At 39.7% G+C, this 14,343-nt stretch overlaps 1 protein-coding gene across 2 annotated transcripts in view; it reads left to right on the forward strand.

Moving 5' to 3' along the window:
• The window catches only part of EXOC2 (exocyst complex component 2), a 366,356-nt gene that overhangs the window by 23,944 nt on the left and 328,069 nt on the right, over positions 1-14,343 (forward strand). For both annotated transcript variants that reach the window (XM_082258649.1, XM_082258650.1), the window contains exons 2-3: positions 318-494; positions 1,635-1,761. In XM_082258649.1, coding sequence (XP_082114775.1) covers positions 318-494; positions 1,635-1,761 — 304 coding nt within the window. The remainder of the gene's footprint in view (positions 1-317; positions 495-1,634; positions 1,762-14,343) is intronic.

The raw sequence follows: 14,343 nt of genomic DNA on the forward strand, positions 1-14,343 counted from the left end.
ACCTGCCGTAGCTCTTCTTCCCTGCTCTGAGCACTGCCGAGGGAGATGCCGAGATCCCAGAGGGAGATGCCGAGATTCCTTTTACAGCGTGGATTACATGATTTTACAAGGACTTTAACTAGGGCTTATTTTTAGGGTAGGGCTTATATTTCAGCCATCCTAGAAAACTGAGATAAGTCTTATTTTCGGGGTAGGTCTTATTTTCAGGGGAAACACAGTAACAGTGATATAAAACACACCATTCAAAGATACAAAAATTGTACAATAATGCTTTATACTATCACTTTCTTACCACGGGTTTAATTTATACTCTGCAGGTTTGACCATCTGTGGACACAACTGTCTGCTGACTGCAGAATGGATCTCTGCCAGTAAAATAGTGTGCCGTGTTGGACAAGACAAGAATGACAAAGGGGACATCATCGTTACCACGAAATCTGGGGGGAAGGGAACCTCAACAGTGTTCTTTAAGCTCCTCAAGCCTGACAAAATTGGTAAGTAACCTAAAATAAATTTAAATAATGCTCATCAACACAGAATATATACTTAAAAAATGTACTTCTTATGCCATTGGTTAGTTTAGAATACAATTAATACAATTAAAATTACATTCTGGTCAAATTTCTCGATCATTATAGTATTATTGTTACATTTAAAGTGATTAAGGTAGATTTAAAACCGGAAATCTGGGCTCCTCCTCTTCTCCGAGTGTCACCAAAGCAAGTCACTTTCTACAGAGATACTTGTGCGTGCTCGCTCCCGAGCCCCAGTCTGTCCATAAGACAGCTCTGCCCCACCCCTGATCCTCTCTCACTGGCTGTGATTGACAGCAGCGGGAGGTAAGCGGAGGCAGAGACTCTCTTGAACATCCCTGTATCGAAATCGGGCTAGGGTAAGTATTTGGGGGGGGGGGGGGGGGAGGCTGCATACTGAAGGTTTCTTACCTTCATGCATAGAAGGTAAAAACCTAGAGCATTTAGTTATACAGGGCATAATTATGCTTATGGTATTTATAGTATTTTTTTATTTATGTAGGCCAGGACCAGTAGAAATGATTTATCCAGTAAAGCATTTGAAGCAATAGAGCTGCACAATTCTGGATAAAATCTATTTTTTTTTCATAGAATAAAGATCACGATTCTGAAGAACTTTTTTATTTTAAAGATTTACAACCCCTGAAAATTAGTTTAATAAACAAGATGACAAAAAAATAGAGACATAATACTCTTTGTTTTAATCAAATTTAGAGAAATGTAATGAAAAATAATGTAATGTTTAAAAAAAAATAAACAAAATTACCATTTGGTTAATGGTTCAATTCTAGTAAATTAACCCCATTGTCTCTTTTAACCTCACTAGCGGAAAAAATGTAAACAAAAAAAGTCTGTGTAAAAAAAAAAAAAAAAAAAAAAAAAAAAATATATATATATATATATATATATTTTTTTTTTTTTTTTTTTCTATTATAATTGTCTATTATATGCAAGAGTATGGCACACAGGGTCACTATAGGGATATTTATGAAGATACAAATCTGTCTGCTGTCTCTCCCCACTTCAGGTTCTAATGCAAACAGCTTCTTTTATCAGTGCACTCATTTCTATACATTGTATGAATGAATATATTTTTTCTAGGTATTTTGGATCCATCAGCAGTGTGGGTAGAAGAAATGAATTATTATGACATGCGTACAGACAGAAATAAAGGCATATCCCCATTGTCTCAGCGACCAGCCAACCCATTGGGCATAGACATAGAGAGGTGAGTGTGGTGATTAAACCTTGGAGTATATATGCTGCCTATATCTCAGCAGTGTAAATATCAGTCAGCCTGGAATCCTAAAGCTGCATACAATGCAATGCTTACCCAAGGTGTCAGAGTTTATATTCTTTCAAGTATAAAAAAATTCTAGTTTATCAAAAAGCACTTAGCTCCTAGGTCTTGTAATGAGTTGACAAAACACAGTATTTTTTGAATTGGTGTCAGCCCTGTCCAGCTGTTTACTCTCCCCACCTTGTTTCCTGTGCTCCACATCTGTGGACCAGGGACAGCTTGATGGGTGCCACTTGGTAGAGGGGTGGAAGACTGGTGAACATCTGTTCACTGTTCCACCCTACCTGCATTACATGACTTTCAAGTCCGGCTGTCATTTTCCCCTGGTTTCTGTGGCCAGAGAAGAAGCTATTGGAGTGCAATCTGTAGGCTATTAGTTTCACTGGAGGGCAGGTGACACACCTGATGTCCTTTTAAAGAGAACCAATCACAACACAATAGTATTGCATAGGGGATTGCTGATCCCCTATGGGATCAAAAAAAAGTTTTATAATTTTTTTTGAAGGATATGCATCATAACAGACACAATGAAATTCACATCTGTTAAGGTCATAAGTTATCATGCACAATGTAGGCCAAAGTGCAAACAAACATCTCCAGAAATATCGATGACAGCTATTGTTCATTTAGACAGAAAATGACTGCATAAGTGAAATAACAGTTCATATGCAATGTGGCACAATATATACGATAGTATGATGTTATCCAGCATTTTCTAGCTTCTAAATACAGAGAGAGGGAAAACTTAGGGTATCGGAGGGGATACCCCGGAAAGGAGGGATGGCACACACAGTTTTCATGTTTGGCATGATCGGTATCTATTTATTTGACAAACTCGTCTTATTTTTTTTACCAAAAAATAGTTAAAATATTGTCTTTGTGTGCCCTAAAACTAACTTTAGTGTATAGATTGCAAGGTGTCAAAATGATTTTTGTATGAAGGTACCTGCGTCCTAATTATTATATATACAGTGCATTGCGAAAGTATTCGGCCCCCGTGAACTTTTCGACCTTTTGCCACATTTCAGGCTTCAAACATAAAGATATAAAACAGTATTTTTTTGTGAAGAGTCAACAACAAGTGGGACACAATCATGAAGTGGAACAAAATATATTGTATATTTCAAACTTTGTTAACAAATAAAAAACTGAAAAATTGGGCGTGCAAAATTATTCAGCCCCTTTACTTTCAGTGCAGCAAACTCTCTCCAGAGGTTCAGTGAGGATCTCTGAATGATCCAATGTTGACCTAAATGACTAATGATGATAAATAGAATCCACCTGTGTGTAATCAAGTCTCCGTATAAATGCACCTGCACTGTGATAGTCTCAGAGGTCCGTTTAAAGCGCAGAGAGCATCATGAAGAACAAGGAACACACCAGGCAGGTCCGAGATACTGTTGGTGGAGAAGTTTAAAGCCAGATTTGGATACAAAAAGATTTCCCAAGCTTTAAACATCCCAAGGAGCACTGTGCAAGCGATAATATTGAAATGGAAGGAGTATCAGACCACTGCAAATCTACGAAGACCTGGCCGTCCCTCTAAACTTTCAGCTCATACAAGGAGAAGACTGATCAGAGATGCAGCCAAGAGGCCCATGATCACTCTGGATGAACTGCAGAGATCTACAGCTGAGGTGGGAGACTCTGTCCATAGGAGAACAATCAGTCGTATATTGCACAAATCTGGCCTTTATGGAAGATTGGCAAGAAGAAAGCCATTTCTTAAAGATATCCATAAAAAGTGTCGTTTAAAGGTTGCCACAAGCCACCTGGGAAACACACCAAACATGTGGAAGAAGGTGCTCTGCTCAGATGAAACCAAAATCGAACTTTTTGGCAACAATGCAAAACGCTATGTTTGGTGTAAAAGCAACACAGCTCATCACCCTGAACACACCATCCCCACTGTCAAACATGGTGGTGGCAGCATCATGGTTTGGGCCTGCTTTTCTTCAGCAGGGACAGAGAAGATGGTTAAAATTGATGGGAGAAGATGGATGGAGCCAAATACAGGACCATTCTGGAAGAAAACCTGATGGAGTCTGCAAAAGACCTGAGACTGGGACGGAGATTTGTCTTCCAACAAGACAATGATCCAAAACATAAAGAAAAATCTACAATGGAATGGTTCACAAATAAACATATCCAGGTGTTAGAATGGCCAAGTCAAAGTCCAGACCTGAATCCAATGGAGAATCTGTGGAAAGAACTGAAAACTGCTGTTCACAAACGCTCTCCATCCAACCTCACTGAGCTCAAGCTGTTTTGCAGGGAGGAATGGGCAAAAATGTCAGTCTCTCGATGTGCACAACTGATAGAGACATACCCCAAGCGACTTAGAGCTGTAATCACAGCAAAAGGTGGCGCTACAAAGTATTAACTTAAGGGGGCTGAATAATTTTGCACGCCCAATTTTTCCGTTTTTTATTTGCTAAAAAAGTTTGAAATGTCCAATAAATTTCTTTCCATTTCATGATTGTGTCCCACTTGTTGTTGATTCTTCACAAAAAATTAACAGTTTTATATCTTTATGTTTGAAGCCTGAAATGTGGCAAAAGGTCGAAAAGTTCAAGGGGGCCGAATACTTTCTCAATGCACTGTAGAAGAGATTTGGAGGCAAATTGGACTTTAGTGGTACCATAGAACTAGACATACACTAAAGGTACAAGTATTAAAAAAAAAAAAAAAAAGTTAAATTTATTACATCATCATAAAACCATCAATAAGAGAAAAATACAAGGTAGACAGATCATCTTTTAATAAATACAACATATTTGAGAAAATCTCTGTATGAATACCACAAAAGGACCAGTAAAGAGCAGTATAATAACTGCAAAGAACCTCATCCTAGTGAATTATGCCCGTCATAATCCACTAGGACGGGGTTCTTTGCGGTTATTATACTGCTCTTTACTGGTCCTTTTGTGGTATTGATACAGAGCTTTTCTCAAATGTGTTGTATTTTTTAAAAGATGATCTGTCTACCTTGAATTTTTCTCTTATTGATAGTTTTATGATGATGTAATAAATTACATTTTTTTTTTTATACTGGTACCTTTAGTGCATCATCATGTCTAGTTCTATGGTACCACTAAAGTCCAATTTGCCTCCAAATCTCTTCTATATATAGCTTTAGTGTATAAAGAAAATAGCACAACCGCTATTTTATTCCCTGGGGCTCTGCTTTTTGAAAATATGTAATGTTTTGGGAGTTTGAAGTAATCTTTAGGTCTAAGGGATTTTGTATACAGTATCTGTGCAAAAAACACAAAAACTACTCTGGCGCCGAAAGGTTTAAATGGTTAGCATTGCGATTTGAAAGAATACTATTGACAGGAATGGCAAAATGAAGGTCAGTGCATCTAGCAAGATTTTCTTTTTTTTTTTTCCATGGATTTTCTCTTTTCCATACAAAACTTATGATAAAGCATTTAATATTAAGTTTTTAACCTGATCCCTGAAATTACAGTTCTGTTGGTTTTAGTTTAAAATAGGCAACAGAAGAAAAGAGTTAGACTTTTGCAGTAAATGAGCTCTTTATTTAAAGTATACTGGACTCAAATGTGAGGCTTTTCTCATGGAAAGACATTCAGTACTAGAGGCTGCAGAATGTGTGCACATTGTATCTACAGCTGGCTTTGACAGCTTTGTTAAAAAAAAAAAAAAAAAAAACTTGTTGAAATGCAGCATGTAGTGCCCTGGCTGTATGCCACCTTTTTTCCTTTTTTTTGCCCTGATTTTATCTGCCCAGAACATGAACAGCGCAATGTCATACCTCACAACTGCAAAGTTTACACACGTAGGAGACTGGCGTCGAGCTGCTACTTTTCTTATATCATTGATGCAAACACTGTTCTGTTCACTGTAGTGATGGTAATATTTCTGGCTTTGTAAGTATTATGGCTTTCCGTATGTTTGCTACATGTTGAAAGCTGACGCCTAATACATGAAGTTGTCCAATATCTGGAAGGAATGCCATGTTCCTCCTGATGTAAAAGTTACCAATTAATATAGTTATCTGAATGTTCTCTCTGCTCCATAACCTGCATATTCATTTGACCTCTAGAAGATGTAAACCTCTTCATGACCAGGCAATTTTTTGCTTTTTGAAATTGCGTTATTTTAGCTGAAAATTGCGCAGCCATGCAACGCTGTACACAAATTAAATTTATATAATTTTTTTATATAATCATTTTTTTATATAATTTTTTTAGAGCTTTCTGTTGGTGGTATTTGATCACTACTGGGTTTTTTTTAAAATGTTGTGCTATAAATTAAAATAAAAGTTGTTTTACTTTCTGCTATAAAACATATATCCAATAAAATTGTTTTTACAAAAATCTAATTTCTTCATGAATTTAGGCAAGTATGTATTCTGCTACATCTGTTTGTGGGAAAAAAAAACCCTAAATGCATTTAAATTGGGCTAGTTATATATACGTCTACAAAGTATGGTATATATACTCGAAATTTTTTATTTTTTTTTTCAACAATATATATTGCGATATTGAGAGACCCGTCAATCCAGGCTAAAGTCAACAATTACCTTACAAGGGAACCTGGGACAGCCAGGGTTAATGTTACTGTAGGGATGGGATGAGTTTTGCAGCAGCCCTTCTTCTGATTGTATATATTATATACTGCACTGGGAGTCCAGGACAGCCAGGGTTAATGTTACTGACACTGTAGGGAAGGATGCTGGGAATGGATGGAAATCATGAAGCATGCAGGCAGCAGCACAGCCTTCTAAATTTTAATTGCAGATACAGGGCAGGCCAGGGTTAATAATGGTACTCAATACTCTGTGACAGTCAGTGACAGTGTGGAATCGGATTATTCAGTCTCTCATTCTCGTCGGGACTCACAGTGGTGGTAGGAGCGGAGGACTAGGAGCCGGTAAAAGATCACAGCCGCATACACTGACTCACTCCACTTCCGTGCACTGCAGCCCACACGTTCAGTCTCCGCCCTCAGCTAGTTTTCTCAATGGCACAGCGAACCAATCACGCCGTGAGTAGCGGCACAGCGAGCCAATCAGGTGTGCAGGCACGCGTGATTGGTTAGCTGTGCAGCTGCTCACGGCGCGCTGCTCACCGCTGAAGTGTGGGACGACTGTGAGTCCTCCTCCGAGTCCCGACTTCTCCTTGCCTAACGGATGTCTGAGAGTCCTCCTCCGAGTCCCGACTTCTCCCTGCCTATGTAAAATATCATGACCACGTCCGCAGAACGATAGTCGATATCATATCGACTATCGTTCAGCCCTAGTAGTAATGGCAGTGATCAGCAACTTAGAGAGGGACTGTGATTGTATAGTGGGAAATCTGACACTGACACTTTTGACACTTTGTGGCAACCAGTAAAACTAATACAGTGATCAGTGCTAAAAACATTCACTGTCACTGTACTAATGACACTGGTCTGAGAAGGGGTTAAAAATCTAGGGTGATCAAAGGTTTAAATGTGTGTAGCATGTTTTGGCTCTGAGGAAGAGGGTCCTCCCTCGAAACATGTCAGCCAGCTATATGCAGATACCATCATGTCATCCAGCACTGTAGAAACATCCTGATTGTCTTGGAGATGATTGGGTCCAATATCTTTACATGTGTGCAACTATCATATGTTTGTGAGTATAATGTATGTTGCTTTTTCGCATTTAAATAAACCGTTTTAGTGGTAATGCACAAGGTCGGTGCGCCCTTCTTTTGTTGTTGTTGTTTTTCAGTATATTTGGATACCCTTGGTCCTGAGGGGGCCTCAAGACCTTAGGTGGTGTCAACAAACACCACACGAGACCGCACACCTTCTTGCATACCACTTGACGCAGGAAAAATATTGTTTTTATATGTGTGCCTAACCAGTGTTTATGTGTGTACTTTGAGGTGCCTTTACTAAGGGATGTGCCAGTTTTTATTCCCTGCTTTTCAGAGACATTGTTTACATTGGCAGAGCTCTGTCCTGTCTCCCTCCTTGCCAATCAGCGGGTGCTGTCTGACATCCGTTGACCAGCATTCGCTGATCAGCTTTTGCTCTAACTAATCACAGCATAGCTGACGAAGCGCATGTGCCCCCTACCCAGAAAAGAAGAATCAGCTGGCCTGCACTGTAGCAGTAAAGCTACAGTGCACTGGCGGCAAGCAGAAATTATTGTTTCTATACAAGCAGCACCTTCAGGACAATTTTTAGGGTAAATTATTGACTTTTGCTACATGTGTTTCACTGAACTTTTTGCTAAAAAATTATTCAGAACCCCCAAGGGGAACCTAGGGAATAAAATAGTGTTCGTTGCAACTTTTTATGTCCCACGATATTTGCACAGCAATTTTTTTAACCTCATCTATACCCTTGATAAAGTCACATGTCTGTTGTGTCCCAACGCGTCGGGAGAAGCCGGGTGACGTCACTTCCGGACTACGGCCGAGACCGGAAGCATCTGTGGACACCGCATCAGCGGTTTGTTTTGTTGCTTGTTCCTGCTTGTTTACCCTTACTTCAACTGTAAATGTTTTTATTGCTTGCTTTATTAAAGTTTTTACCTACTACACTATGAGCGCCCCCTCTTGTCATTTTAATGATTGAGTGGCATAGGAATACATCAGGATAAAAGTCCTCTTAAGGAGGGGAATTTCCACTACAGACAACTATTCTATGATCTGAGGAGATATCCACTGTCCATTCCCAGTTATACTTCGTTGGAAAACCCCCTGATGTCCTTGATGGTGATCTAACACACCAAAAACGCTCTTTTCAGTGTTAATGGAGGTGAGCGGCCATTGCACTTAATCTAGGATTAGAGCTCACAAATTTATCGCACACGTATATCACTGGATGAGATTCTTTGTTTTATACACTGAAACACCCTTGAACTTTTTCGCCCCATTTTGCATTTATTTATTTATGCATATCTATTTTGTGCACACCATCCCGTGACACATGGACTATTTATGGTGTTAGCATCCTCACAGTGTTTTTGTATGCTACTTTATCGCATCACTTGCACTTTTATTTATTTGCTGTTCAGTATTGTCACAGTCACTTTTATGTGTTGATTTATTGCATCTTTTGCACTTTTATGATTACCGCTACTTATTTATCACTTCACTTAGCACTTCAGCACTTTTTGCTCAATTGCATATTTTTGAATATTTATCACCTTATCAGCTATTTAGCTAATTTTATGATCTTCATTGTATATTTTATATTATATATATTGTTTTATTCATCATATATTTCTTGTGAACACCTTTTATCCACTTTGTGTTTTATGGCCCACCATTTTAGAAATTGAGCGCTGATTCCCCCTTTCCTTTAATTTTTTTTAACGCTTTTTTTTTTGGGGGGGGGGGGGTGTAGTTAACGCTTTCATGAATTTAAAAGAATAATCAAATTAATGCATCCTAGTTAATTGATCTTAATTTTAATTCATCTAATTAAGGTAATTCAATTAGTTAAAAAAATAATACACTAAAGTTAGCCTGATTTTTTATTTTTTTTTATGCATAATGTGAAAGATGTTACGCCAAGTAAATAGATACCTAACATGTCATGCTTTAAAATTGCGCACACTCGTGGAATGGCGCCAAACTTTGGTACTTAAAAATCTCCATTGGCGACGCTTTCATATTTTTTACAGGTTAACTGTTTAGAGTTACTGAGTGGGTCTAGAATTATTGCTCTCTAACCTTATCGGCAATACCTCACATGTGTGGTTTGAATGCTGTTTACATATGTGGGCGGGACCTATATATGCGTTCGCTTCTGTGAGTGAGCACACGGAGACGGTGGTGCTTTACATTTTTTTTATTGCATATTTTACTTTTATGTTTATATTTTGACACTTTCCTTATTAATTTTTTTTTTGATCACTTTTATTCCTGTTAGAAGGAATGTAAACATCCCTTGTAATAGGAATAGGGCATGACAGGTCCTCTTTACAGCGAGATCTAGGGGTTTATAGGTCCCCACATCTTTCCTCTAGGCTGGAAAGCCTTAAAAGAAAAAAACAAAAAAAAAACAAAAAAAAAAAATCTTGGCTTTCCAGCCGAGGCAACAGCAGTGTTTACAGCTTCCAAAGGTCATAGAGACTGCCGGGGACCATCTGGCCATCTGGCCCCGCAGTATTCTCTATGGTAAACTACCACCACTGGATTCCTTCTCCGCCTCACTGATCGCATGAGCGAGCTGGTAGAAGCACCGGAGGGGGGGGGGGGGGTGTCCCCTCCCGTCGCCTGTAAAAACAAGCGGCTGAACAGCTGCTCTGATTGTTTTTACGGTGCAGGGAATCGCTGGCTGAAAAAGATGTCTGAATGATGCCTGTAGATGCAGATATCCCCACCCAAAGTATGCAAAGTCGTATGACGTTGTTGGTTGGGTGGTTAAAATGTGGTCCTGTGACATTTATGTGTGATTGCCATCAGCTGACTATACAAGAGAAAGATGTGTTATGATTTAAGGCAGCCTTTCTCAACCTTTTCTATACAGAGAAACCCTTGAAATAACTTTCTGGTCTCAAGGAACCCCCTGCTAAAAGTTACTATATCTACAACTCATGATACATTAGTGTCATAGTCACAAGAATGTTCCTTGCACTTGTGGCCATTGGAAAGAATTACCCCCCTCACAGCCCAAAAGATCAATAGTATTAGTGGGAACTTATCTGAGAGGCGGCAATTGCCCATTGCTCAAGGAACCCCTAGCAACCTCTGGAGGACCCCTAGGGTCCTATGGAACCCTGGTTGAAAAACCCTGGTTTAAGCGAACCTGGGACAATAAAAATAGGCGAGCCGGAGCTTCATTTCCAGCCTTCTTCATCTGGGGTGTCTAAAAATTGCCTTAATATTGTCAACACGCTGACAGGCGGATCAGACCTGCCTTTTTTTTTTTTTTAATACAAAGCCACAGGTTTTTATCATTCAGAATTACAACCTTGGGCACCAGGCAAGGCTAGCCACTGGCATCCTGATAACTGATGACAACTTTGGTTAAATAGGAGCATGTCAGGCACCTGCACAGTATCCTTGTTTTTCCCCTTCATTGCCACTTTCCATCAGCACTGGGGTCATGTAAGCTGCATGAGGGAGGGAAACTGAGGAAGAAGAGGAACTCTAGAAATACTAGTCAGTACCAGTGTGCAATGGTATATTTGCATTATAATAATGAAGTTGGGTGTCCTAAGTGTTTGAATGCTGCTGTGGTATGTAAAACTATTAGTTACATTTTTTACATTTTAAAATAGGGTATCTCAAGCATAAAGGATGACTTGGCTGAAAAAAAAGCTTGAGAAACGCTGTTCTATCCTGATTCTGGCTAAGTAGGGCTTTCCAGACTTCAATGAGAGTGCATGTTTGTCCAAGATTATTGGCTTAGTAGGTAGTGTGTCAGGATTAATTTCTTAGAGTATAAAAACAAGACCATTTTGGTCTACTGTATATTAAAAACCTGCATGTGAATAAAGGTTTTTGTGTATTTTTAGGACTGTTGGCCATTGCAGATTGTGTTATCTGAGCAAAAAGTGGGCTACTACTAAGTACTGTATAGTTTCTGCGAACTGGAAGAGCCAGAGGTTTAGGTCTATCTTCATGTGATCTGGTTACTATGCTTTATATATCTAACAAAAAGCCAGCAACTCCTTCTTAAAAGATCCTTTATTGATGCACAACAGAAAATACATTGTCTATTGATGCTAACGCGTTTCGGCCTCAGCCTTCCTCATAGCAGCCTTCCCCCCGCCCCCAAGGCTGCAAAGGCAGCTATGTGGGGGTACACCCATGCTACGACCACAATGCTTTGCATCACGGCAAAAATTACCACCCCCGTCGTGATCAGTGGGAAGTACAAGAATTGCAACACATTCAAAGGACAGTTCAGTGGTGCGGGCATTTTGGGGTGTCAAACCAGGCAGAGAGGAAGTGACATATAGCATAGTAATATATAACAAGACTCACCCAAGCTCTACTGCCATATAAATTATGTGAAGACAGGGTGGCAGTGCTCAGGCCAATAACTTTTTTTTACTTTTTTTTTTTTATTGTGGTATTCTGATGTTTTCTTATATCTTTTGTATTTTAAATCCTTTATTATTACATTTTTTCTCTGGTTGGTATCTTTTCACACTCATTATTTTTGTTGTGTGTTTTTTTTTTTTTTTTTTACTTTTGCTGGTGTTCAGTTTTCTTTTGTTTTTGTTGTTTCTATGAACAGTGTCCCTTAACTCATTAAAATTACATAGTTACATAGTTACATAGTAGGTGAGGTTGAATAAAGACAATAGTCCATCCAGTTCAACCTGTGTAGGCATGTGTGGCTGTAATCATCTCCCATACCCCTGAATGTTCTGATCCTTGAGATGTAAGTCTAAGAGTCTTTTGAAAGCCACCATACTACCCGCAGAAACCACCTCTTGTGGTAGAGAATTCCACAATCTTGTTGCCCAAACAGTAAAGAACCCCCCGCGTTGCCTGAGGTTAAAACGCTTCTCCTCTAATCGCATTGTATGCCCTCGAGTCCTCATGCAATCCCTTCGAATGAACAGCTTTTTTTCTAAGCTGGGATCCCCATTAAGATATTTATAAATTGCTATCATGTCCCCCCTCAGACGTCTCTTCTCCAGGGAGAATAAATCGAGCGATTGTAGACGCTCTTCATAGTCAAGGTCCTCCAATCCCCTAATTAGTTTAGTTGCCCTTCTCTGGACTCTCTCCAGCTCCAACACATCCCTCCTGAGGACTGGCGACCAGAACTGGACGGAATACTCCAGATGCGGTCGGACCAGAGTTTTATAAAGTGGAAGGATTATAGTCTTATCTCTGGAATGCATCCCTTTCTTTATGCATGCTAATATTCTGTTGGCTTTGGAAGCTGCCGCTTGACATTGCATGCTGTTTCCTAATCTATCATCAACCAATACTCCCAGATCCTTCTCCATTTTTGATTCCCCCAAGGGCTCCCCTCCTAACGTGTATTGTGATTTTATGTTTTTAGTCCCCAAGTGCAAAACCTTACACTTCTCCACGTTAAACCTCATTTGCCATGTCGTTGCCCACTCTGTTATTTTGTCCAGGTCATTCTGCAGGATATCTGCTTCATGTTGTGAAGTTATTGCCCTGCCCAATTTTGTGTCATCTGCAAAAACTGATATCGAACTACTGATCCCGACCTCAATGTTGTTTATGAATAAATTGAACAAGGTTGGTCCCAGGACTGAGCCTTGGGGGACCCCGCTTACCACCTCAGACCAGTCTGAGTATGCGCTGTTTATTACTACCCTTTGGACCCGCCTTTTTAGCCAGTTCCGTATCCAAGAGCAAACCCTGCTATCGATACCTGCAGACCTCATTTTATAAATTAAGCGCTTGTGGGGAACTGTATCAAACGCCTTAGCGAAATCCAAGTACACCACATCCACTGGTCTCCCCCTATCTAGCTCACAGCTCACCTCCTCGTAGAATGTAAGGAGATTGGTTTGACAAGAACGCCCATTTGTAAACCCGTGCTGATTACTGCTGATGATGTTGTTGTCCTTAGCAAACTCTACAATATAGTCCCTTATCATCCCCTCCAGAAGTTTACATACTACTGATGTCAAACTGACAGGCCTATAATTTCCCGGGATATGCCTCTGACCCTTTTTGAATATTGGAATCACGTTAGCTTTCTTCCAATCCCCTGGTACATCTCCTGTCCTAATACTGTCAGCAAAGATCAGGAACAGTGGTCTCGATATAACTTTACTGAGTTCCTTGAGTACTCTCGGATGTATGCCATCCGGTCCTGGTGATTTGTTTGTGTTAAGTTTATCCAGCCTTTCCCTGATTTCCCCCTCTGTTAGCCATGGTGGCAAGTCCTGTTTATTACTACTAACCAATTATGGTTTATTAATGCAGGCATAACTTAGTTACATAGTTAGTCGACACAAGTCCATCTGGCTCACTACTCTCCTATGGAAGTCCTGAGGGCCCACTAGATCCGATTTATTTATACCCTATCTGTGTGGTGCACCGAGCCATTTTTGTAGTGGATCGAATGCTAGTGCCATTGCTCCGTGTGTACAGTGGGTACAGAAAAGAATCACCCCCTTTAAAATAATCACATTTTGTTGCTTTGCAGACTGAAATAAAGACAGAAGCATTTTCTGTATCATCCAACTGTATTTACTAAGTGCAAAACATCCAAAGGAAAGATATAACACCAACATATCTGAAATTTTTTTTAAAAATTAAAAGAAAACAGAATCACTGCGTTGAAAAAAGGATCACCCCCTCGTGTTAGTATTTTGTTGAACCACCTTTTGCTTTAATTACAGCCTTTAGTCTGTTGGGATATGTCTCTATTCCACATATTTTCAATGGGGTTTAGGTTTGGAATCTGACTAGGCCATGCAAGGACATTCACCTTTTTCTCCTTCAACCGCTGTGTGGTAATTTTTTGCTGTGTGCTTTGGTTCTTTGTCATGTTGGAAGGTAAACCTTCTTCCCATTGACAACTTTCTGGCAGAGGGCAGCAGATTATCCT

The sequence above is a fragment of the Pelophylax lessonae genome (genome assembly GCF_965119305.1).
Source record: "Pelophylax lessonae genome assembly, chromosome: 5".
Lineage (NCBI taxonomy): Eukaryota > Metazoa > Chordata > Amphibia > Anura > Ranidae > Pelophylax > Pelophylax lessonae.